A 25,047-nucleotide genomic window follows, 5' to 3' on the forward strand; every position below is an offset into this window, starting at 1 on the left:
TCGAGCTCAAGAACACTGTGTTTCGTGTGTCACTGGGTCCAGGTTTGGGGATACACGACAGACCTAGCAAACAGAATATACATCAGCAAAAACATTCCTGGTTACAGACGGAAAAACTAGGCGCCTGGCACGATTAAGTCTCGGTTTCCTCATCACTCAGCAGCATGTTGGGGATCCCGCGACTGATGGGGAACAGACGTCCAGACTCTGGGCACTGCAGGGTGCCCTCCAGCACATCCACCTCCAGCAGCACGTGGTGCATCTGCCTCAGGAATTTCTCATCGTGCTCATACCCTTCAATCGGCCCTTTGGGCACCTCGACCAGATGCAAGGTATCCGCCGCCTCCAGAAGCGCCGCCCACTCCACCTTGGGTATCATACGCGCCACGAAGTCAGGGTTGAACTCCACGGGGCTGATGCGGACCTCGGTGGCCTGGAGGCGCAGTGGGAAGCCACGGGGCCCCACCCCCCGCACATGCGAGCTCAGCAGGTTGTGCGTTAGCAGCTTCATGTCGCCTCAGCGCGCTCTCAGAAAGCCGGAACCGGAAGACCGGACAAGCACTTTTCATAACATTTTCCACACAGATAAATACCAAGGGCAGACAGGTTGGGAGCCCCATTACGAGGGTTTTGAATAGCCCTCTTCTCACCCCTCTCTTAATCTAAATGGGGCCCATGCTTGCTTCCTCAGATAGCAAGGTAAGTACGAATACTCGGGGCACATTTTCACCTGACATAGCAGAGACCTGACCTTACAGAGTGAGTTAGTGCAGCTTCTTACATTTTTTTCATCAGTCACAAATATCTCTACCACCACCCCTCCCCACCCCCACCCCCGGCCGGCACAAAGACATAAAGTTACATGCTTTCGGCTCTTCTGGCATTTTGCTTTATTTTGCTGCTTGTATTTAGGTGCAACTTAAGATTGTCACATTGTGCGATTTGTTTTCTGTCTTCAATGGGGGGTGGTGAGCACCGCTCAAAAGAAAAGTATTTGCATTGTTTAATAACACCAGCCAGCCGTGGTGGTCTAATATGAGATCTCTCACAAACACACAACTTTAAATACCATAAATGATTTCTTAACAATCAGGCCATAATTTATACAACCCAATGAATGTTTTCCTTCCAGAAATATCTGAAGGGAAAAATTTTGATGTTGTTTTTAAAATGTTCTGAAGAGAACTCATCCAAGAAGGCTATTTTTAAGTTTGTCAGTTTGAAAGTATGTCTATTAAAATCAGTCACCTTGTTTTACTCTTCAACATCATGTACATCTCTATCTTTTGTTAATATTCAAAATATTTAGCAATTGGTACAGTCAGTGCACCCACCAATCGGAACAGACCCAGCCTGAATGCAGTGCCGGGGCATGCTGGCTGGCTCTCAGGCAGTTACGTAGATAAAAGGATTCCTATGCCTTGAGTTGGAAGGGATATTTAAACCTTAGTCCTACAGATGGAGGACAAATTCCATATTCAAGAATTCTTAATCGTAGACTACATAGTAAACTCGGATGAACTGGGGCAGGGACAAGATCATTCAGGGAACAAATGGTTCCCAGGGAGAGTTCTTGCTTTCCATCCAGAGAAAAAGCAATCCGAGGGCTTAGGATTGTTTCAGATATTCAAGATTTATTTCAGCTTATTACCCCACCCATAATGTATTTTTGCACTAATAGCTGATGGTCCTGCTTTTCATAATGTTGATACAAAGCTGACTGCTCTCTCATGGGCAGGTCTACCTAACATAAATGTTCACTAAGCAATTTAGCCAAAACCCAAGACGTGGCTTCTATTTCTCTAAGTAATCACATTGGTGTAAACATCATTTAGTGGATCTAGTGGCATTTTGTTCCAGATCACTGTTCCTCACAATTAGCCAGTCAGCTCCACACATGCTATTTTGAAAGACAAGTCTATCAAACTCTTCCTGACATTGAGCCAAGGTTCTCTTTTGCCATATCCTTCAGCCTCTTTTGCTCGGCCAAAACAATAGACTCACCTATTTGGTGTTTCATATCCCAGACGTTTCTAGGTTTTAAGAATCTATTTCCCATCTAGTACTTAGTTCTTTCATGGCCTTACTTCACATTCTTCCTTCAGGTGGTTTGTCTGGAAGTAGGAAGTTTAGGGGCTATTTCAACACAGGATGATGACCAAGATTAAAACAATAATATTACAGCCTTGGATCTAACAACATATCAAAATGTTCTTTATCCTTGTGGCCTTTCTTTGTTGTAAAGTCAACATTAAATAAAAGAGGACTTATCCACAATCCCTAGACAATCTCCTTTTATATGTATTCATGTCACTTTCAATTTTGTATCTCTGTTATTGCATTTTTTACATCCTATAATAATTATTTGTTCATCTTCCAGAATATGAGTTCCTTAAGGGTAGGGTGTGTGTCTTATTGATCTTTGCCCCCCACCCTCCATGTAACCCAGGGCCTGGCATGTCATATGAATTATAAATATGAGGGTGTATATGTGTGTGTTTAAAAGAAACTTGGGGTACCCGGATGGTACAGTTGTTTGAGTGCCCTTGTCTTGGTTTTGGCTCAGGTCATGGTCTTGGGGTTATAAGATCAAGCCCTTGCATCAGGCCCACTGCTCAGCATGGAGTCTGCTGAGGTTTCTCTCTTCCTCTCCCTCTGCCCCGAACCCCTGCATGCTCTCTGTCTCATTCTCTCTCCCTCTCTCAAATAAATAAATCTGAAAGAAAGAAAGAAAGAAAGAAAGAAAGAAAGAAAGAAAGAAAGAAAGAAAGAAAGAAAGAAAGAAAGAAAGAAAGAAAGAGAAAGAAAGAAAGAAAGAAAGGAAGAAAGAAAGAAAGGAAGAAAGAAAGAAAGAAAGAAAAAAAACTCAAGTCACTGTGGTACTTTTTTGGTGCAAGTCATTCATTGATGGTAAACCAACTGGCCTGGCTGATATTTTCATAAAGGAGGTAACTCATGCTATGAGATAAGATTAGGTAACCAGGGTTTCTAATCCTACAAGGAGACTAACAGTAAAACTCCTAGAACCAAGTCCCTCAGTAATGACTCCTTAACACTATCAAAGATATGTAACCACTGTGAAGATAAGGACTCAAGTATTTACTGCATTGCAGAAGCAGTCCCAGCCTTTGTTATTATTCTGTGAGCCACATGGAGACTATAATATACTCCGATTTATACTGCAGACAAAATAGAAGTTAACTTGTTGGACCATTTTAAAACCCAATCCACATGTCCCTGAGGAATTCATTAACTGTTCATGATTAGAGAAGAGACTTCTAGGTATCAAGCCATTCCATCTTCTGTGGGGTCACCTTTAGTCCCATCTTGTGCCTGGTGACTATTTATCACTCAGCTTGGTCTCATCTTAATCAACATCTCCATAAAGCTGGATTAAACAACAATTCTAGACATTACCCAACAGTGCTTTCTCCTAAATTATGATTTTTATACCTAAATTCTACTTTTTTATTTTATTTATGATGATCCCCAAGAGTTCAGATTTTTATACAAATTTAAAAGTTTGCTTTTAACCCCAAGGCCTAAGGCCTTTAACTTTAAGGTTCCTTTTGTCTTGTTTGACTCTCTGGATTTTTATCCCCCTGAATGTCGCCTGAGTAGGAGTAAGAAGCATGCATTCACTGGGGTTGAATGGCTGTGTAGAATGCTGCTCTGGTTAGATGTGTCACACTGTTGGGCAAGTGTCACATGGCTAGATCAAAACTCATCACTGGCCATCTACACTTCTTCAGCAAAGAGAATATTTCTCCGCTAGTAGCTAGTGCTGCCCTTCTGGTCTTCCTTTTAACCATCAAACTACATTACATATTCCATATAACATGTTTCAACCTAATATAGATGTTGCATTAAAGGGAATTCCATAGAATTAAAAGGGGAAAAGTAGACTGAAAACTAAGAATAATATATATATCTGGGAATTTAACTCTTAGAAGCTGCCTGAGCCAATTTTTTAACCTTACTCAAGTCCATGAATAATTTAAAAACATAAAGAGCAGAGAGTGCTTGGCACATAAAAGATACTGGATAAATATTTATCCAGTGATTGCATGAATACTTCTGCACTTAAAAATAAATCTCTATATTTACTAATTAATTTGCATTAGGGTAAGCATCACACATTTTAAGGGCATAGACCCATGTGGCCAATTCAGAAATGTTTTATTCTATACTAATAATTACCACTCCATTGAAATATCAGAATCCTACATGAATGGCTTAAAAGGCCATAAAGTTCTCTTGATTTTCATGTGTAATCTCTATATCTGGACTGAACAATAGAACTTCCTGTAATGTTAGAAATGAACTAGATCTGCACTGTCCACTACAGAGGCCACAAGCCACATGTGGCTACTTAGCATTTGAAATGTAGTTAGTACAACTCACCAATTGAATTTTTAGTTTTATTTAATTTTCATTAAAATCTAAGTAGCCACATGTGACTAGTGGCTACTACATTGGAATGCATGCCTCTATAAAAAGATCAGAAAACAAAATTTGAAATATGGGAGAACACGTTTAAAGGCATTCCTATATGTTTTTACCATTTCTGCTCTCCCATGGGGGTGATTCATTTATCTTGACTTCCCTTAATGTGATCATTTTTTAATTTAATTTTGTAGCTTTAAGGATGGTTAATGCTGTTCCATCAACCAATTCTTTGCTCTGTGGTTCTTAAACTTGGCTGTGCATCAGCATCACCCCCAGAGATGTGTTGCAGCAAGTCTGGGGAGGGGACTGGGCATCTGTGTTTCTGAAGCTCCACAGATGATTCTGATCTGCAGCCAGGCTTGGGAACGACTCCTTTACACCAGAGATCCCAAACCAGCAGCCCTGGGGCCAAATACACCCTCAAAACATATGTTCATCCCACACAGTGTTTTAAAATGTTTTGAATTAGTTGCCAACTTCTACAAATTGTATTTTTTTATCCAAAAAAAAAAAAAAGTGAAGTTGAGTAAAGGCTGCCCCCTTTGGATATAGAACATAATTTCTTTGGTCCAGTACTACTTGTCTGCCTCATACTGGCCCAGCTCCCAAAAGACATTGAGTTTAAGATCCCTTTCTTATCCCCTCTCTATGTAATACTTGCCAAAATAGGCAGAAATCCCTTTATATCGATGCACCATTCCTAGGAGGGAGTACCAACTATTTTATCATGGGGCTGCCTATAATCATCCTGCCAGGCTCTAGAATATTATCCCACCATCTTGGAAAACCTCAAATAAGTATGATAGAATTCTCAAAAGAGAATGGGGCAAATCATTAAATTCAGGGAAAGATGGCCTTACTTTTTACTAGTTTATACCCCAAACTCTCTCACCTAAAGCACCGTAAGGCAAGCCAACAAGACTCTCAGGGAGGGCATCTTTGTTATAAATTCTTATCTCTATTTTGAAAAAAACTTCTTATGGCTGGGAATCCTTCATCTAGTTTCCTTTTCAATACATCTGTATTCAGCCATGGTTTCTCAACATTAAAAAGAGCTGATCACATTTGTTTATCTTTCTCTCTCTTGAGAATCCCCTATAATAATAACTAATAAATGAAAATATGTAAGCCCAAACAACGAAATAAAAGTGGAAGGGCCGTTGATGAAACCTAGGTAGAGGAGTGCTAATTAATTTAGAAGGGCAGAGGAATACTTAGCTTTGGAGGATTTGTGGAAACAGTAGATCTTCTTCCCAGAAAAATATATGCATGTCAAACATTTTGCAACCAATTTTAGGGGTTTCACAGATCCCTGAATCCCATCCACTGATTCCTAGTCGGAAAAGTCATAACCTGAAATATGACACACTGCTTGGTAAATACTTATACCGGATACAAAGCATCAAAATGTCAGCCACAGCTTTGTCAAGTGCAACATAATTTTGGATCAAATACTGATTAGGCTTTATTATTAACAAAAGGGAAAGTAGCCTGGCATACCATTAGGCTTTAAGTAATATGCAAGGAATAAATAGTCTCACTCCCAGGATCATGTTAAACTGTCATCTAGAACGTATAACTGAAGGCACAGTGGATTTCTCAGCATATAATAAATGTGTGATATTTGAATTTTTAAACAAATCCTTAGGGACATCCATGACAAGACTGAGACATTTTCTGAAACTGTACACATTGGAAACAGTCGCTTGATGCCTTAGCCTGGTCAGTTCCACTAAGTCAAAGCTGACTCTTTTTTTTTAAATTTTTTTAAAGATTTTATTTATTTTATTCATGAGAGAGAGAGAGAGAGAGAGAGAGAGAGAGAGGCAGAGGGAGAAGCAGGCTCCCAAGGAGCAGGGAGCCCGATGCAGGACTCGATCCCAGGATCCTGGGATCATGACCTGAGCCAAAGGCAGACGCTTAACCACCTGAGCCACCCAGGCGCCCCAGAGCTGACTCTTTTGCTCCTTTTTTTATGCCCCTGAGTAGCAATTGGTTCCATCACTGAAGTGATAAATTAGGAGTCACCTTAAGGCATAAGCATGCAATATGAAACAATCTTGTTTTCTAATCTGAAATGCCTGCATTTCCATCCTCATGTATTTCTACATATGACAGCCATCAAAGGTAAAGTGAAGAAGTTGTTTGGTGTCTGTTTTTCGTTTTTGTTTTTGTTTTCTTTCACAAGATGGCCTGCAGTTTTGTTTCAGCCACTTAAGAATGTTTAGACTGTTGGCACATCTTGATTTTTCCCCAAGTTATGCAACAGATATCTCTCAAAAATCTTCATGTGCTGATCCTTCTCCTTTCTGTTTTCCGCAGATGCACTCCCCACCCTGCTCTAGGCCCCTGGGAGGCTGACCGCTGTGAACCACATCTCCCAGGCTCCCCTGACAACTGGCTTCCGCTAGTCGATGGAAGCCCTGATGGGAGATCTGAACTAGAGAACTTTGAGACAGAAGACTGAACATACTTGGAAGGACAAGAATGAGAAATAGGGCTGAAAACAGAACTGATGGAAAAGCAAATGTCTGGGTGATGCTTGATGATCTGCTCATATTTTTAAATGAGGCATTGAAAAGATGATAAGGAAGTCTGGGTCTGTTATCAGCATTGGTTGTTTTGTCTTCTTTGTGTCAGATGATCAAGAAGAAAGATAGCTATTATTCTCTCCACCCCAACCTAAGTCTCTATCTCTGTCACTGTCTCTCCTAGAAAAATGCCTGCAGCAAGGTATCTACGAGTTAGGCGAAGATTTAGAAGTTTCTTCCTGGAGAAATTGAATGGTCCTAAAGAAGAGACCTCCATATTTTTCCTTTCTGGGTTGTCTGAGATAGTGCCTACTGCTCCCACATGACCACTCTACAGCAAAGCCGAGAAACTTGTTCACGGACCCAGAGCTCCCTGTCAGCTTTTCTGTGTCCCATTCTTAAATATAAAGGAATAGACAGGGATCACCAGGCATGTGAGCACCTTCAACATGCAAGAAAATTTCTGAAATAAAAAATTCACCGGATGAAATTTGCGATCAGTTGGATACCGTAGAAGAGAAGATCAGTGCCTTTAAAGAGAGGAAAACAGGAACTACCTCAACTAGAAACACAGAAAAATCAGTAGAATATAAAAAATGAGTAGTTTGGGGGTCCTGTATAACAACTGGAAACCTAGAAGGAGAAGAGAAATTATGGTGCAGAAAGAAATACTTGAAGATAAAATGTGATGAAAAATACCAGCTTACAAATTCAAGAATTTCAGTGAAGCCTGAGCAGAATAAGCACAAAGAAACCCATACTAGGCATGTTATTGTTGAATTAGTCAAATGACTAAAAACCAAAGATAAAGAGAAAATCTTAAAAGCAGTCAGAGGAAGAAGACACATTACATATAGGGCACAGTGATGACATGGCACTGAATTCTCAGTCAGAAATGATGAAAGCTATAATACAGAGATCAACATCTGTAAAGTGCTAAAGGAAAGAAAAACCTATAATTTTGGAATTCTATATTCAGAAAAAATATTCTCCAAAAATGAATGCAAACTAAAGACATTTTTCTGTTAAGCAAAAGCTAAGCGAATTCATCATCAGCATTTCCAAATGACAAGACAGGTTGAAAAAAGTATTCTTTAGGCTGAAGGAAAATGATACTACACGGAAACTCAGATCTACACAAAGGAACACAGAGTGGCAGTAATGGTAAAAAAAAAAAAAACAAAAAACTGTGGGTAAATATAAATGACTTTTCTCTTTTATTTTTAGTTTCCTTAAAGGATTTTTGACTGTTTAAAGCAAAAATAATATCTGTTCATATAATAGAGTATTACAATAAAAAAAGGAAAGAGAGAGAAAAGAAACAAACTACTGATACTCACAACAAAAGAGTACATACCGAAGGATTCCATTTATATCATGTACTAGGACTGACATACTTAATCTAATGTGAAAAATCAGAAATTTGATTATCCCAGGAGAGTGGGGTGGTGGGATTGACTGAGAAAGGGCACAAGGGAATTTTCTAGGGTGATGAGAACATTCTGTGTATTTTTTTTAAAGATTTATTTATTTATTTTAGAGAGAGAGAGAGTGTGCACATGCATACAAATGGGGATGGGGCAGAGGGGGAGAATCTCAAGCAGACTCCTTGCTGAGCGCAGAGCCTGACAGGGGGCTCAATCTCATGACACTGAGATCATGATCTGAGCCAAAATCAAGAATCAGAGGCTTAACCAACTGAGCCAGCCAGGCACCCCAGAGAATGTTCTGTGTCTTGAGAGGGGTGTGGGTTACATGGACACATGCATATCAAAACTCATTAAAATATAATCTGTGCATTTTACTCTATATAAGTTATACCTCAAAATTAAAGGCAAAAAATTAGATAATCTGTACATTTTACTCTATATAAGTTATACCTCAAAATTAAAGGCAAAAAATTAGATAAATTTCATTCATAATCATGACAAATAAGTTTTAACAATATAAAGATGGAAGATAACTTCTTTGACATGATGAATTAAAACCCCCTTATCAAAAGCCTATTTTAAAAAAGTCTATTGAAAACATCAACATTTTAGTGCAAAATTTAGAAACCTTTTAATCAAAGGCAGCTAGAAGACAGAGATACCTGCTGATAGCCATACTGGTCAATACTGTATTTACCATTGCAATAAAACAAAAGAATGACAGAGACGGCATGACTTTTTACTACACACCCTTTTTAAAATTTTTTTTAACATTTTATGTATTTATTTGAGAGAGAGAACAAGTGATAGGGGGAGGGGCAGAGGGAGAAGCAGGCTCCCTGCTGAGCAGAGGAGCTGAGAAGAAGCTTAGCTCCCTGCTGAGCAGAGAGCCTGACCAGGGGCTTGATCCCAGGACCCTTAGATCATGACCTGAGCTAAAGACAGACGCTTAACTGACTGAGCCACTCTGGCACCCCTACTACACACCTTTGAATATTTCTTAAAGCATGTGAATATAATGCCTATTACAAAATTAAATGAAAATATCATAAATAAATGTTGCTGCTTTAGCTAGGGAAAAAAATAAATGAGCTATAATAATTTGAAATGAATATCATCCTTTTCTGACAATATTATCTGTATAAAAAAAATGCAAGGGGCGCCTGGGTGACACAGTCGGCTAAGCATCTGCCTTTGGCTCAGGTCATTATCCCAGGGTCCTGAGATTGAGTCCCACATCTGGATCCTTGCTCGGCGGGGAGCCTGCTGCTCCCCCTGCTTGTGCTTTCTCTGACAAATAAATAAAATCTTAAAAAAAAAATCCAAGAATATCTGTAGACAGGTTACTAGACTTCTGGTGTCTCTTCCCCTTGTAAGGAAACCAGTTTTATTGGATTAGGGACCCGTTCTTGTGACCTCATTTAACCTTAATCACCTCCCTAAAGGCCTTACCTCCAAATACGGTGATGTTGGGGGTTCGGGCTTCAACATATGCATTTTTTGAGGGGACAAAATTAAGTCCATAACAATTAGACTCACTAGTTCATTAGTGTTTCGATTATGCATTGTATAAAACCATCCCAAAACTTGTTTTATTGTCTCAATGCAATAATAATAATCCAATATTTCTCATGATCCTACATGTAGCCAGCTGGTTCCTTTGCTTCATGTGGTGTTTATAACACAATTTTTTTCACTAGCACAAAACATGGTTTACCATCCTTCTGGACTTCAAGAGTAGTTTCCCCACTGCTTTTTCAAGCTTCTGCTAACAGTCTCCTCGTTGCCCTGGTAGACTCTCTCCACTGTCCCAAAACCCAAGTCCCAAAGCCATGCCACATGCATTACGTCATTCCTAGAGCAGCATCCCACTTCCAGGTACCAATTTCTCATTCAGCTAGTGTTTGTTGTGGAATAAAATACCCCCAAACTTAATGGCCCAAATCACCAACAATTCATCCTTTCATGCAATTCTGTGGGTTGGCTAAGCAATTCTCTGCTGCTTTCGCTTAGGCTCCTTCACGCAGCTGCATTCAGCTGGCAGGTGGCTGGGCCCTGAACTTAACTGGGACAGCTGGGTTTCTCTTCCCATATGTTCTTTTATCCTGGCCTTCATTATGGTATGGTGGTCTCAAGGCAGCATTCCAAGAGAGTGAAATCAGAAACCATATCACTTCATGTACCCCAAGCTCTGGAGCTTGCAAATTTTTCCCTTTTGCCACATTCTACTGGGTAAAGCAAACAGCAAAGCTGGCCCAGATACAAGAAGCGGGGAAATAGGCTCCACCTAGAAGGAGATGCAAAGAATCTGTGGCCATATTTACCACAGAAAGTTATGCCATGTTCCTAGACGGAAAGACTCAATATCATAAAGATGTCAGTTCCTTCAAATAAATCTGCATGATGTCATATCAACCGAAAATCCCAGCAGGGTATTTCAGGAAACTTGGTTTAAGCGGTTCCTAAAATTCATATGGAAGAGCAAAGGGCTCAGTGAAAGAGAGCGGATTCTTGAGGTCTTTGAGCTATTCACTTAACTTCCCTTGGTACCTCCTGAGTGATGTGCAGAGCAACGAGCAAGTCATGTGAAGCCCATACTATATGCGGCGTAAATGAGATGTAACACACCACAAATGGCTTGATGGAGCAATTCGCCTTATGATTTAATAGTGAAAACATTGATGTTAACTAGACATAGTGTGGTGATCATTTTGCAACACTGTGCGGTATATTAGATCGCCAAAATGCTTTTGTCTTATGACTGGAAGATTGTACTTTTAGATCAACATCTCTCTATTGCCCCGCAACCCTGGCCCCTGGTAACCATCATTTTTGAGACTTCGCATAAAAACCCCCTTATCCTTGTATATTCTTCAGATACATACTTCTATTCATAGGAGTTTGGCTTTTCTAGATTCTATATATAACTGATATACAATATTTGTCTTTCTCTGTCTTACCTCTTTTGCTTAGCATAGTGCCAATAAGATATATTTTTAAGGCACATATTTCTACTAGAAAATACCCTAATTATAGACTTCACTTTTGGTGAGTTAAAAACTTTGTGATTTCTCTCTCAATTTTTGAAAAGTACAGAAGAATTTGCAATTGTGGAAAGTTTATTTTTTATTATGTTTTATTTTTGTTTGTTTTTTTAGTAATCTCTACACCCAATGTCGGGCTTGAACCCACAACCCTGAGATCAAGAGTCACATGCTCTTCTGACCAAGCCAGCCAGGCGCCCCTGTAAACTTGTGGAAAGTTTTAAATTGAGGAGATGCTAAAGAAGCGCATGTGGAGGGGAGAGGGGTGAGGGAGATGGGGTAACTGGGTGATGGACATTAAGGAGGGAACGTGATGTAATGAGCACTGGTATTACATAAAACTGATGAATCACTGAACTCTACATCTGAAACTAATAATACATTGTATGTTAATTAAAAAAAAGAGACCAATGTCCCAAAACTGCAGCCCCACCCCTTCCTCTATCACCCAGAGGGGAGGAGAGCACAGACTCAGTTTCCAAAAATACTTCTTAGCCTTCTGTATCTTTTGGTATCTTCTTTTAAACAGAGATTGGTAGCCATGGGACCAACAGCTTTTTCAGTCTGTCTAGTTAGCAGAAAAATAAAACATTGTTTTCCAGATGCCATGTTGATTAGAAAAGAAACCATCTATCAAAACCCAATCATGCTAGCTCTGTTGATTGTATAGTGATATAAGATGTTATTCATAAAACTGAAAAAAAGTTAATAAAGGAATATAATTCTTTTTCAAAAATTCAATCAATGCAACTCATTGGAAAAAAAACATAGTTATCTCAATAGATGCACAGAAAGCATGATCAAGAAAAATAATATCTCTCAACAAACTACAGTTGACCTTTGAACAATGCAGAGGTGGACCCACCCTCTGGTGCTTCGAAAATCCTCATATAACTCTTGAAACCCCATAAACTTAACTGCTAATAGCCTACTCTTGACCAGAAGCTTTACCAATAACATGCAGTTGATTAACACATATTTTATATATTATATGTATTATATAGTATATTCTTACAATAAAGTAAGCTAGAGAAAAGAAAATGTTTAGAAAATAACAAGAAAAATACATTTATATTACTGTACTATAGTTATAAAAAAAATCTATGTATAAGTGGATTCATGCACTTCAAACCCATGTTGTTAAAGGGTCGACTGTAGGAAGAGAACTACCATAAATTCATCAAGACTTTTAAAAATCAGCAACTACATTTTACTTTAGTGAATTTTGAACATTTGCGTTTTGAGTTGGAATTAAAACAGGAATGATCACTATCACCACTTCTGTTCTACATTGTACTGGAGGTACCAGTCAGTGCTACAAGGCAAGAAGAAAAAAGAAACAAAAGGCAGGCACCTGGGTGGTCCAGTCAGTGAATCATCTGCCTTCGGCTCAGGTCATGATCCCAGGGTCCTGGGATCGAGCCCCACAGTGGGCTCCCTGCTCAGCGGGGAGCCTGCTTCTCCCTCCTGCTCTGATCATGTGCACTCTGTCAAATAAATTTTTTAAAAATTTAAAAAACAAAAGGTAAAATAAAAAGTAAAAATACTTTTTTTGGAAAAGAAAAAGTAAAGTTGTCATTATTTGCAGACAATATGATTATGCATGTAAAAAATCCAAATGAATGTACAAACTATTAGGATTAATAAGCACAGTTACTGGAAACAACTTCAATATCTTTTTGTCTCCTTTCAGCGTACATTTTTTCAATAAATGTTTTACCATGGGGCGCCTGGGTGGCTCAGTTGGTTAAGCGACTGCCTTCAGCTCAGGTCATGATCCTGGAGTCCCGGCATCGAGTCCCGCATCGGGCTCCCTGCTCAGCAGGGAGTCTGCTTCTCCCTCTGACCCTCTTCCCTCTTGTGCTCTCTATCTCTCATTCTCTCTCTATCAAATAAATAAATACAATCTTAAAATAAATAAATAAATAAATAAATGTATGTTTTACCAAACAAAATTAAAAAAAAAAAGTGCATGTGGAACTGGAGGTAGTTTGAAAATAAACATAACAGAAATCCAACCTGTTATGGTGAGAATGGCAACTCTCTTGAACTCAAGAAAGAATGAAATGCCAATGACAGCAAAACTTCTTTCTCTAACCTTAAGCAGAAAGGTCTCTAATACCAGCAGTTTCTGGCATTCACACACAAACCCAGAAAGGCTACCTATTATTATATAAAACAAAAGCCAATTATAGTGTGGTAAAGTACAAATCGCCTAAAAGCAGAAGTCAATAGAAGAAAAACTACTGGTTTACATGAGAGAAAGGAGAACACCTCATTCTGAGCCGTCACTTGGTGAATGTGGCCACCACTGCCCACAGGACCTCACTGGTGTTGACCTTCAGACATTCCACTTCAGGATCTAAGTCAAGGAGCTGCCGCACTCTCTTGGTGGCTAAATCATATTGCTCGTCCAGGAGGGGAGCGAAAGCATTCTCCAGGACATCGGAGGCGTGCGCTAGGTAGATGAGGGCCAGCAAGCGCTTGTCCATGCGGTGAGGGTCATTCACCCATTTGTCAAGAACAGCTTCCTGTACCTTCTTGATGAGGCGCTGCTTAATATTGTTGTTGGTGAGGGGATGTGTCGTCATGTCAAAAAGTAGGAAGTTCTGTTTCTCTGTTGTCAACACGCCCTTCTCCATCAGATATTTAATCATTCTTGCATTTTTTTGTTTTTTAAAAAGATTTTATTTATTTATTTGACAGAGAGAGCACAAGGGGTCGGGGAACAGCAGTCAGAAAGAGAGAGAGAAGCAGGCTCTCCACTGAGCAAGGAGCCTGATGTGGGGCTTCATCCCAGGACCCTGAGACATGACCTGAGCCAAAGGCAGATGCTTAACCAACTGAGCCACCCAGGCACTCCTTGAACGTTTCTTAACTGATGATACAATTCTAAGAGATTCCACATCTCACCTAAACAAAAGTTTTTAAGAATCAGAGAATTTCAGCTTTATTTTTTCATACTCTAAATATGAATAGCAAAATGCGTTCATGGTAGCTGGTGTGTTTCTTGGAAGTAGAATACGAAAAGTATTTTATGCCAGAGTCTGTATTCCCAGAATGTGAACATCTTGTGGGACAGGAATCGTATTTCATTAATCTCTGTAGCCCCAGCACCAGGTGTATTTCCTGCAACATACTACTTTGTCAATAAACATTTATAAAAGAGAATGAACAAACTATTCCAATACACAAGTTAGAATAGACGATTTTTTTCCTTAGGCTCCCCCTTGGCTGTGAAAGTTCTTCAGACTCTCCTTGTTTTGAGGACTTTGACAATTTCGAGAAGCACTGGTCAGGTACTTTGGAATTGTCCCTCTATTGGGATTTGTCTGACGTTTTTCTCATGATCAGACTAGGATCATGGGTTTTGGGAAGGGAGACCACAAAGGTAAAGTGCCATTCTCCTCATATCATATGAGGGGTAGACACTATGAACATGACTTATCACTGTTAACATTGACTTTGGTCACCTGGCTGAGGAAGCGTTTGGCAGGTTTCTCCATCACAAAGCTAATCTCCCCCGTCCCTCTGCATTCTGGACTCTTGCACTGCGAGGAACGCACATTTAAGGTGTGGTGAGTTATACTGCACTTCCTTGAGGGCAAGGTATTTATATACATTATTTGAAATTGAAAGTTTTATTTGTCGTTACCAAATTAAGTGGAGATTCTCATTAAATATGGCTGGTTGAATAAGTATTTGCGACGAAAATGCTCCGCGAATGAGAGCAGAAGGATTTTTTAGAGGCACAAACCTAGGAGACTAGGAACGGAAACAATAGCTGTAACATTTTGGACACTGCAAAGTAAGTGGAAAAGCGGTCGATGGATTAGTGGAGCCAAGAAAGCTAATCTCAATGTGCCAGTGGGTAAAGCAGAGAGGTAACCTACTTTACACGCAAAATACCCAGGCTCAGAAATGGGCACCAGTTACCTGTGGAAATAGGCAAGAAAGAGAGAGAATGGTAGGGCTAAAAATAGATTGTTTCAAAATCTTTTTCGAAACTACCATCTCCAGATCTTCTCTTCTGCTCTGAGCAGCCAGCCTCATAGAAGAGAATAAAACAGAAGGTCTCTGGACTCAGGTACACAAAGCACAGTCAAAGGAGCCAGGAATCTTGTACTGAAAACAGGGCCATCAAAAAAGTATATGTCCTAAAATTTGTGACATCTTAGCCTTCTCCTTCTTCTCAACTCCTGGAGCACCGGAAGCTAGGATTATATCCTCCAGCCAAGGTATGAGGAGGGTCATCTCTGGAAAATTCCACCAGCCCAAGAGAAAAGAATGAAAAACATGGACAAGATAATTTCCTCAAAGAATTACACTGAAACCCCCACTGCGCCACCTCCCATCATGGACAGTTTCCAAATAACTTTTTTGGCCTCTCTAAATATGAGCAAACTGCAAGGGAGTGCATTCATTTGGCAAACCCCTCTAAATGGTGAACCATGGAGTTCAACATAAAATATTAAAATAACAAAAGGATGTGATTACCCTAAAGTGGAAACAACCCAAATGTACAGTCAATGGGTGAATGACAAAATGGGGTACATTCACACAGTGGAATACATTTCAGCAATAAAAAAAGGAATGGACTGGTGATGTGCATTGCAGCAAGGATGACCTTCAAACACAGCACGTGCAGTGACAGAAAGCAGACACAGAAGATCTGATCTCGTATGATTCTATTTATACGAAATGTCTAGAAAAAGCAAATGTCTAGAGACAGCAGATTATTGGCTGATTGGGACTAGTTGGGAATGGAGATGAATTGCAAATGGGTCCATGAGATCTCTTGGGGGTAGTGGAAATATTCTAAAACTGGATTGTAGTGATGGTGGAATGAGTCAATGAATCAGTGAATTAGACACTTAAAATGAGTGATTTTAATGACATAAGAATGATATCCCAATTAAAAAAAAAAGAATGATATCCCAATAAACCTGTTTAAAAAAAGAAACTCAGAGAAACAAACTATGGAGGAAGAAGAAAAAAAGTCATTACTGTCCTCAGAGAAATAAGAGATGGTGTATATCCATCCAAAGGAACAAGATGATAGTTTTTAAAAGAATATTTGGAGGAGAACAACAACAACACTAGAAAAATAAAAACTGGATGGCAGAAATGAAAAACTGAGTAGAAAAGTGGAAGACATGGTTAGGGAATCCAAAATGTAGAGCAAAATGGTGAGTAACTGGACAATAAGAAAGAAAACATAAGAAGTTGGATGGTTGATTCAGGAGGCCTAACAGCTAAATGATAGGAGCTCCGGAAAGAGAGAGAGGAAAAGAATGGTGGAGAAAAGTATATAAATAAAATAACATAAAAGAATTTTCCAGAGCTGAAGAACATGAGCTTCTTCTCAGAAAGGCCCTTTGGGTATCCAGCACATTGACTAAAAGACAAAAAACAAAAGCAAACAAAAACCCTGACCAACAATAAAAAAAACAACAAAAGACTCATTATCGTGAAATTTCAAACACTGGGAATAAACAGAGGACTCTAAAAGCCTCTGGTAGGAATGGAGGGGGTGGGGTAGAGGCGGGGGGGATGGTGAGACAGATAATGAACAGAAGACTATGAGTAAGAATGGCATCAAACTTCTCAAATGGGAGGTAGAAGATAATAGGGTTAGACCCTCAAATTTATTTTTAAGTTAATTTTTTAACCAAGAATTCTATATTTAGCCAAACTCTCCATCAAGTGAAAGAGTAGAAAAGAGACAATTTAGACATGCAGAGCCTCAAAAAAATATACTTCCCAAACATCTTTCTTGGGAAGCTATTTGAGGATGTGCTCAAGTGTGGATGAATGCAAGACACACACACCCACTCACACAAAAGGGCTCAACTTAGAAAAAGGATACAGGGCTATGGGGATCCATGGGGTTGAGGAGCCAGGATTCAATGAAGACAAAGAGAATTCCTAGGGCGATGGCAAACGGAAGACCCAACCAAACAGGAGCCAGGTGCCCACAGAGGAACCATCCAGACTGGGCTAGCAGGGTGAGGCACCAGGAGGACCCTCTGAGACTGAAGTGGGTGGGTGCGGGAGGCGGAGGGCGAGGGTATCATTCTTCAAGCACCTGACATGTTTTGTATAAAATTGAACTGAGAGGCACTTTATGGAGCTGTTGAGGATGTGTGACTATTTAGTCAGTTGTTCAAAGAAAATTAAGAAAATGTTTTAAAATGAGGTAATTATTAACTCCAGAAAAAAATAAGTTATGTAAGTGAGGATATGTAATCACTGTTTAAACCACATGCAACATACACATGGTCAAAATTATGAGAACACTGAATATAGATTTAACAGATATTTGAGATATCATTTTATTGAGAAGATGATGGAAAGGAAAGGGAGATATAATTGAGCTAAAATCCTTATTATCTGTAATTGTATAAATCAACAGGTAAGTCTATTCAGGTGAATCGATGGATAGCAGTATGTACATATTATTTAGAAATGAAGAAAAATCAGAGAAAAGAGCTAAAAAAATTGAAATTGTGTACTTGATGGATGATGGGATTGGAACATGAAGAGAAGGGATTGTTGTTTTGTAAAAATCACTTTTAGTAATATTTGATCTTTTATACTATTCAAACATAACATGCTGATAAAAATAAAAGTGGATTTAATGATAATTATAGTCATTTTATTGAAAGAAAAAAATATGTCTTTGAAATTATATAATACCAAAAAATAGGAAACTTCAAATTATAGTATTAATACTCAATTTAATACGCATAATCATATGAAATAATACCAAAAAGATGTGATTTGGAAAATCCATTTTGCACTTTATGATTTGCTTTGTAGAATTGGATTTTTGAAATTGTGATAATTAATTCATGAAGGGTTGAGGATTTGATTCCTGCTTTCTGAGGTTTATTAATATTTAAAAGTCTGTATTTGAACCATAAAGAACTTTATCAAATTAAAGAGTGGCAAATCATTCCCCTTTGAAGAAAAGCATTATAATTTGCATTCAAATTCCTTCCTTATCTTTTAAAAAAGAGTAAAGGCAGCATTGATTTTAAGCCTCATTATATTTACTACCCCAAGAGTTGGCAAATGGAAATTATACTCAAACTATGAATGTAAACCTGATTACTTCTTTCTTCTGGATTAAACATATGTGCACACACCCGTATTTAAATATTAAGAAATCAACAACAATTATTGTACCCATCTGCAGTCTGAGCCCAATGACGGAACAGCCTTCCTCGCTTCTCTCCTCCTTCCCTCATACCCTCCCTTCCTTCTCTTCTCCTTCCCAAAGCATTTACTTTGTTACCAGTATGGGCTGGGTGTTGAGAACACAAAATATAATAAAATAGAATCTTTTCTACAGGGAAATTACAATCTGATGCCACATTACACAACTAGCTATAAAACAATACAAAAAGGGAAAGAACAAAGTATTACAAGAATAGAGAGGAATCGGAATTTGCAGGGTGTCTGGACACAGACTATACTGGAAAAAACCCTCCAAAGAGGACACTTCCTTGCTTTGATTTGGGAGGTCAGACAAGCCCAGGAGAGAGCCTAATGCCCTCGGTGGGGGGAGGGGCAGGCACGAAGCATCCAAGGCCAAGGAAAGATACAGTGAAATGTACAAGTACCCAGTACCTCTGCCTCGCAAGGTGATTAACTTCGGGTCCCTGGTTGCCCGGACCACTCATTCCCCTAAAGTCACCTGCACACACTGGGAGAAGAATAAGAAGCCTGAGGCTGTCGAGTTTGAACTGGACACGCCAGCTGGGGTGGAGGGCAGGGAGGGCTCTATAGAACAGGGAATGGCTGTTTCATTTCTAGCACAAAGAAGAACGCATTGTAAGCACATTTGAATAAAGGAGTGCTCTATGAAGAGTACTAAACTTGAAATTCTCAGACAAAAGGATTTTCTTCAAGTTCCAGACTATTCAGGTTAATGTGAGAAAAGACTTGATTGACAATTTGTGTATGCAATTTGGACATGAGATGTTCTTTCATTTAATGATTATTTATTGGGTGCCTGCTATGGGCTGTTGTCAGTGTTCAAGACACTGGGAACAAAAAAAGTTCTTGTGTTTGTGACATATTCTAGGAGCTTCTTTTTATTTATAGTTCATCTTTCTAGATTAAAAAAAAATCAGAGCCAAAAATCAACTTATAAATTCACCAAAGCCAATTTACGGGATTTACTAACAGCATCGAAGATACTTCGATGCAAATGTGAGGAGATGATTTTTAAAAATTTGTTACAAGAAAATTTTACCATGGCCCTTAGTAATACAGAATTACAAAACGGAGGGCTTCTTTGGTAAATCTGGTGATCCAGTGCCACCTTGTGTCCCAACTGCTCAGTTATATGACTTAACAGTAAAGAGTTTGTAGTCCCTTCCTACTGCAGCTGTGACAAATTACCACAACTCTAGTGGCTTAAAAACAACACACATTTATTATTTTCTAATCCTGGAGGTCATGAGTTTGTAACGTATCTCAATGGGCTAAACCCAAGATGTCAGCAGGGCTACGTCCCCTCAAAGCCCTAGAGAAGACTCTGTTTTCTTATCTTTTCCACATTCTGGAGGCTGCCTGAATTCCTTAGCTGGTGGCCACCTCCGACTCCAGAGCCAGCAATGGCCATTTTCTCATGATAAATCTCTCTGACGTTGCCGCTCCTCTTTCACTTATAAGCACCCTGGTGATTACATAGGCCCCACCTGGATAATCCAGGATAATCTCCCCATCTCAAAATCAGCTGATTAGCAAACTTCATACTACCTGCAATTTTACTGCTCCCTTGCTATGTAACATAATATAGTCATAGGGTTTGGGGATTAGGATGAAAACATCTTTGGGAGGGGGGCCTTGTTCTACAGACCACAGAATCTAGTTTTTTGGGGGTGACAATATGCTACTTTTTATGTTTCAATCAAATGGTCAAGACGTTAAACTGTCTCTCCACCCTTATTCGTAACTTGGAATCGATAAACAGAAAACAACATCTCTTTTTGCCAATGTCTGCAAAATAGGCCACGCACTAGAAATCCTCCCAGTGAGTTTTTACTTATACTTTACTGATCTTAGCTAGGAAAAAACCAAACTAAACATAAAAATGTTGTTAAATTCATCTTAAAAGTATTTCGACCTGACAAAGGCAGGTTAAGCCCAAATATTGCTTGATAATATACAAAATCTACAAGTAGAGGGTCTTTTTTGTTTACAGGGCAAATGGTTTTGTTCACAAACTGGTCAGAATTAAGCTCACAAAAACTCAAAACTGGAAAACTCTCAAGGGATTAAAGGCAGAGAAAAAAGAGGAAGGGAACAGGTGGATTTTGCTTTACATGGACCTACCATACAGTAGGTTACAGTGGCAGAAGAGCACCCCACTTCTGTATGGGTCCTTTTCCAGCAAGGGCGAAAGAAACTGCTCTGCGCCCACCAGATTGTAATGGGCTGCTCCTGGAGTTGCTTTCAGAGGATGATGTAGGCAGAGGGCTCTAATCCAACCTCCAAGGAAGAGCAGCAAGATAAAATGCTCGGGTTTTCTTTTCTTTCTTTCTTTCTTTTTTTTTTAAGCTTTTGTTTGAATTCCAGTTAGTTAACATACAGTGTAATATCAGTTTCAGCGATTCAACACTTCCATTCATCACCCGGTGCTCATCACAAGTCCACTCCTTAATCCCCATCACCTATTTCACCCTTCCCCCCACCCACCTGCCTCCTGGTAACCAGCAGTTTCTTCTCTATAGTTAAAGAGTCTGTTTCTTGGCTTGCCTCTCTCTTTTTTCCCCTTTGCTTGTTTGTTTCTTAAATTCCACATATGAGTGAAATCATATGGTATTTGTCTTTCTCTGATTATTTCGCTTAGCTTTATACTCTCTAACTCCATCCATGTCCTTTATTATTTCATTATTTTTGTGGCTGAGTAATATTAATATTCCAGTGTGTGTGTGTGTGTGTGTGTATTCACCACATCTTTTTTATTCATCAATCAATGGACACTTGGGCTGTTTCCATAATTTGGCTATTGTAGATAATGCTGCTATAAACATCGGAGTGCATGTGTCCCCTTTGGATTGGTATTTTTGTATTCTTTGGGTAAATGCCTAGTTGTGCAATTGCTGGATCTTAGGGTAGTTCTGTTTTTAAATTCTGAGGAACCTCCATACTGTTCTCCACAGTAGCTTCCCCAGTTTGCATTCCCACCAACAGTGCACAACGGGTCTCCTTTCTCCCCATCCTCGCCAACACCTGTTGTTGCTTGTGTTGTTGATTTTAAAATGCTTGGGTTCTCAATAGTGCTCCCCCTGCATTGTCTGGAATGTCACATACAGCATATGCTATGGGAAGGGTACATCAATATTATCCAGGTGGGATGAGGAAGAACATAGTAATTGCAGACTTATTTTTTTTGTTGTAAAATTTTTACTATTAGCAGGACTGACCGGTAGTAACACAAATCTTTCCAGGGCCAGGATAAGGCTTCTGCCCCAGTTGAGGAAAGCTTCATCAAAATGTTAAAGCACCTCCAGCTGACTCTCCTTACAAAGTATTTCAATAAATTAGCAGTCATTAAATTGCTGTGTAAGTTTTGGCAGTGATGTGCTGCAGTTTTCGTTGTAGAGGCTTTACATAGCTTTTGTTAAATCCTCGAATTTTGTGAAGTTTAAGTCTTTTAAAAATACTACTGGTTTTATTTCTTCCTTTGTAATATGTATGACCTTTATATCTTTTTCTTACCTTTTCACATGGGATAGGACCTCCAGGATAACACTGATGGAAGTGGTGCAAGTGAACATTTATCCTTGTTCACTGTCTTGGGGGTAAAAAGTATTCAATATCCCACCAGCAAGTGTGGTATTTTCTTCAGGTCCTTCCTAGATGCCTTTAACAAGAAGCACCCTGCTAGTCCTAGTTTTCGAAGAGGTTTTTGTTTTAAAATCATGATGGCTATTGGATTTTATAAGAGGCATTTTTTTTGCATTTATTGGTATGGTCATATAGTTTTTCTCCTTTGTTCTGTTAATGTGGCAAATAACATAAATTTATTTTCAAATGTTGAGGCTATCTTGCATTCCTGGGGTAAGACCACTTAATTATGATGTAGTTAGTGTTGCTGCTTTCAAATTGCTGATATTTTGTGAAAGATTGTTGCATCGTGAGAGATGTTGGTCTCAAATTTTCTTGTAGTGTCCCTCCTCAAATTTTTGACAAGGTTATGTTGACTTCATAAAATGAGTTGGAAACAGTTTCTATTTTATGAAAAAGTTCATGTAAGGTTAGTATTATTTCTTTCTTAAATGTTTGATAGAATTCCCAAGGGAAACCATCTGGACTTGCAGTTTTCTTTGTAGGAAGACGTTTGATTAACATTGCAACTTTAAAAATAGAGTTACTCAGATTTCTCTTTCTTTTTGTATCATTTTGTAAGGTTTTTTTGTTGTTGTTTTTTAGGAATCTACTTTTAATCTAACTTGTCAAGTTTGCAGGCATTAAGTTGTTCATTCTATTCCTTTACTTGCCTTTTGTGTCTATAGAATCTGCAGTGATATCCCCACCTTCATTTGTGATATTAGTAATGTATGCTTTCTCTCCTTATTCTCTTGATCAGTCTGCAGCAAAAGTATCTCATGGCAGTGTTGTTGTTTTTCCAGGATGAGCCAAAAGTATGATCTTCCAGTATGAAGAGGTAGTACCCTCTTCTTTTTCTTCTATTTCCCATTGCACATATACACACTTACAGGTAAGACGGACTGTACTTAGGAGATCCCTCATTTCCCAATGACAAGTTGTCAAAATGTTTTTTTTTTGATAATTAAGAATATATAAACTTTGGGCGATGTATGCAAAAGAGAAAAATGTCTACTTACAGTTGTTAATTACTGTGATTATACATATATACTTTTTAAGAAAAGATTTATATATTTATTTTAGAGAGAGAGAGAGTGTATGTGAGCAGGGGGAGAAGTTGGGGGAGGAGCAGAGGGAGACGGAGGGAGACTCTTAAGCAGACTCTGCCCTGAGTGCAGGGCCCAATACAGGGCTCGATTCCACAACCCTGAGATCATGACCTGAGCCAAAACCAAGAGTCAGCCACTTAACCAACTGAGCCACCCAGGCACCCCAAACATATATTTCAAATCAAATGCTTAATTGAGTTTTTTATCATGTTAAAAATATATGGATCATAAAACTTACCATTTTGACCGTTTTTAAGGATACAGTTCAGTGGTATTAAGGGCATTCACAATGTTGTGTAACCATCGGTGCCATCCATTTCCAGAAGTTCCTTTTTTTAATCCCAAACAAAAACTCTTGTGCCCAATAAACAGCTCCCTCTAGCCTCCCTCCTTCCAGTCCCTGGTAACTTCTATTCTACTTTCCGTCTCTAGGCATTTGCCTGTTCTGGGTACCTCATATAAGTAGGATCATGCACTATGCATCCTTTTGTGTGTTTATTTTACTTGGGATAATATATTCAAGGTTCATCCATATTGTAGCATGTATCATTCCTTTTTATGGTTGAATAACATCCTATTATACGTATGTACCACATTTTGTTTATCCATTCATCACTGATGGACACTTAGGTTGTTTCCATCTTTTGACGACTGTGAACATGCTGTAATGAGTATTGGTGTGCAAGTCTCTGAGTCTCTGCTTTCAGTTCTGGTGAGTATCTACATAGGAATGGAATTGCTGGACCATATGATAATTCCAAGTTTAACTTTTTGAGGAACTGCCATACTGTTTTCCACAGTGGCTGTACCATTTTTACATTCCCACCAGTAATATAATGAAGGATCCAATTTCTCCAAAGCCTTGCAAACATTTGTTTTCCTTTTTAAAAAAAATAGTAGCCATCTTAAGGGTTGTGAAATGCTATCTCATTGTGGCTTTGGTTTGCATTTCCCTAATGACAAATGATGTTGAGCAACTTTTTATGTGTTTATTGGCTAGTTGTATATCTTCTTTAGAGAAATATTTATTCTAGATATTAATCATTTATCAGATATATGATTTGCAAATATTTTTGTCTATTCATTGGGCTGTGTTTTTACTCCCTTGATAATATTCTTTGATGCACAAGAGTTTTTAATTTTGATAAAGTACAATATATCTGTTTTTCCTTTGTAGCCTTTGCTTTTGGTGTCGTATCCAAGAAATTACTGCCAAATCCAATGTGTTGAAGATTTTCTCCTATGTTTTCATCTAAGAGTTTTATAGTTATAGCTCTTAAGCTTAGGTCTTTGATCTATTTTGAGTTAGTTTCTGTGTATGGTATAAGGTAAGGGTCCAGCTTAATTCTTTTGTATGTGGATATCCAGTTTTCTCAGCAGCATTTTTTGAAAAGACAGCTCTTTCACCATTTAATGGTCTTGGCACTCTTGTTAAAAATCAATTGACCATATTTGCTTGGGTTTTTTTCCTGGGTTCTTTATTTTATTCCTTTGGTCTATATGTTTGTTTTCATGCCAGTATCACAGTTTTGATTACTATAGCTTTGTAGTAAGTTTTGAAATCAGGAAGTATGAATCTTCCATATTTGTTCTTTTTTAGGATTATTTTGGCTATTGCAGTCCTATCTTGAAGTTT

At 38.8% G+C, this 25,047-nt stretch overlaps 1 protein-coding gene across 1 annotated transcript; it reads right to left on the minus strand.

Moving 5' to 3' along the window:
* On the minus strand, positions 1-544 carry LOC112819787 (multifunctional methyltransferase subunit TRM112-like protein). Its single transcript, XM_025866671.2, has one exon. The coding sequence runs from the start codon at positions 509-511 to the stop codon at positions 134-136; it is 378 nt and encodes a 125-aa protein (XP_025722456.1). The 5' UTR covers positions 512-544; the 3' UTR covers positions 1-133.
* Positions 545-25,047: the final 24,503 nt, after the last annotated feature.

The sequence above is a fragment of the Callorhinus ursinus genome, unplaced genomic scaffold (assembly GCF_003265705.2).
Source record: "Callorhinus ursinus isolate GAN/ISIS: 27379988/994484 unplaced genomic scaffold, GSC_fseal_2.0 scaffold3, whole genome shotgun sequence".
NCBI classification, from domain to species: domain Eukaryota; kingdom Metazoa; phylum Chordata; class Mammalia; order Carnivora; family Otariidae; genus Callorhinus; species Callorhinus ursinus.

Excerpts from the sequence above, each read along its gene's own strand:
- LOC112819787 (XM_025866671.2), bottom strand. The coding sequence starts at position 511 with ATGAAGCTGCTAACGCACAACCTGCTGAGCTCGCATGTGCGGGGGGTG.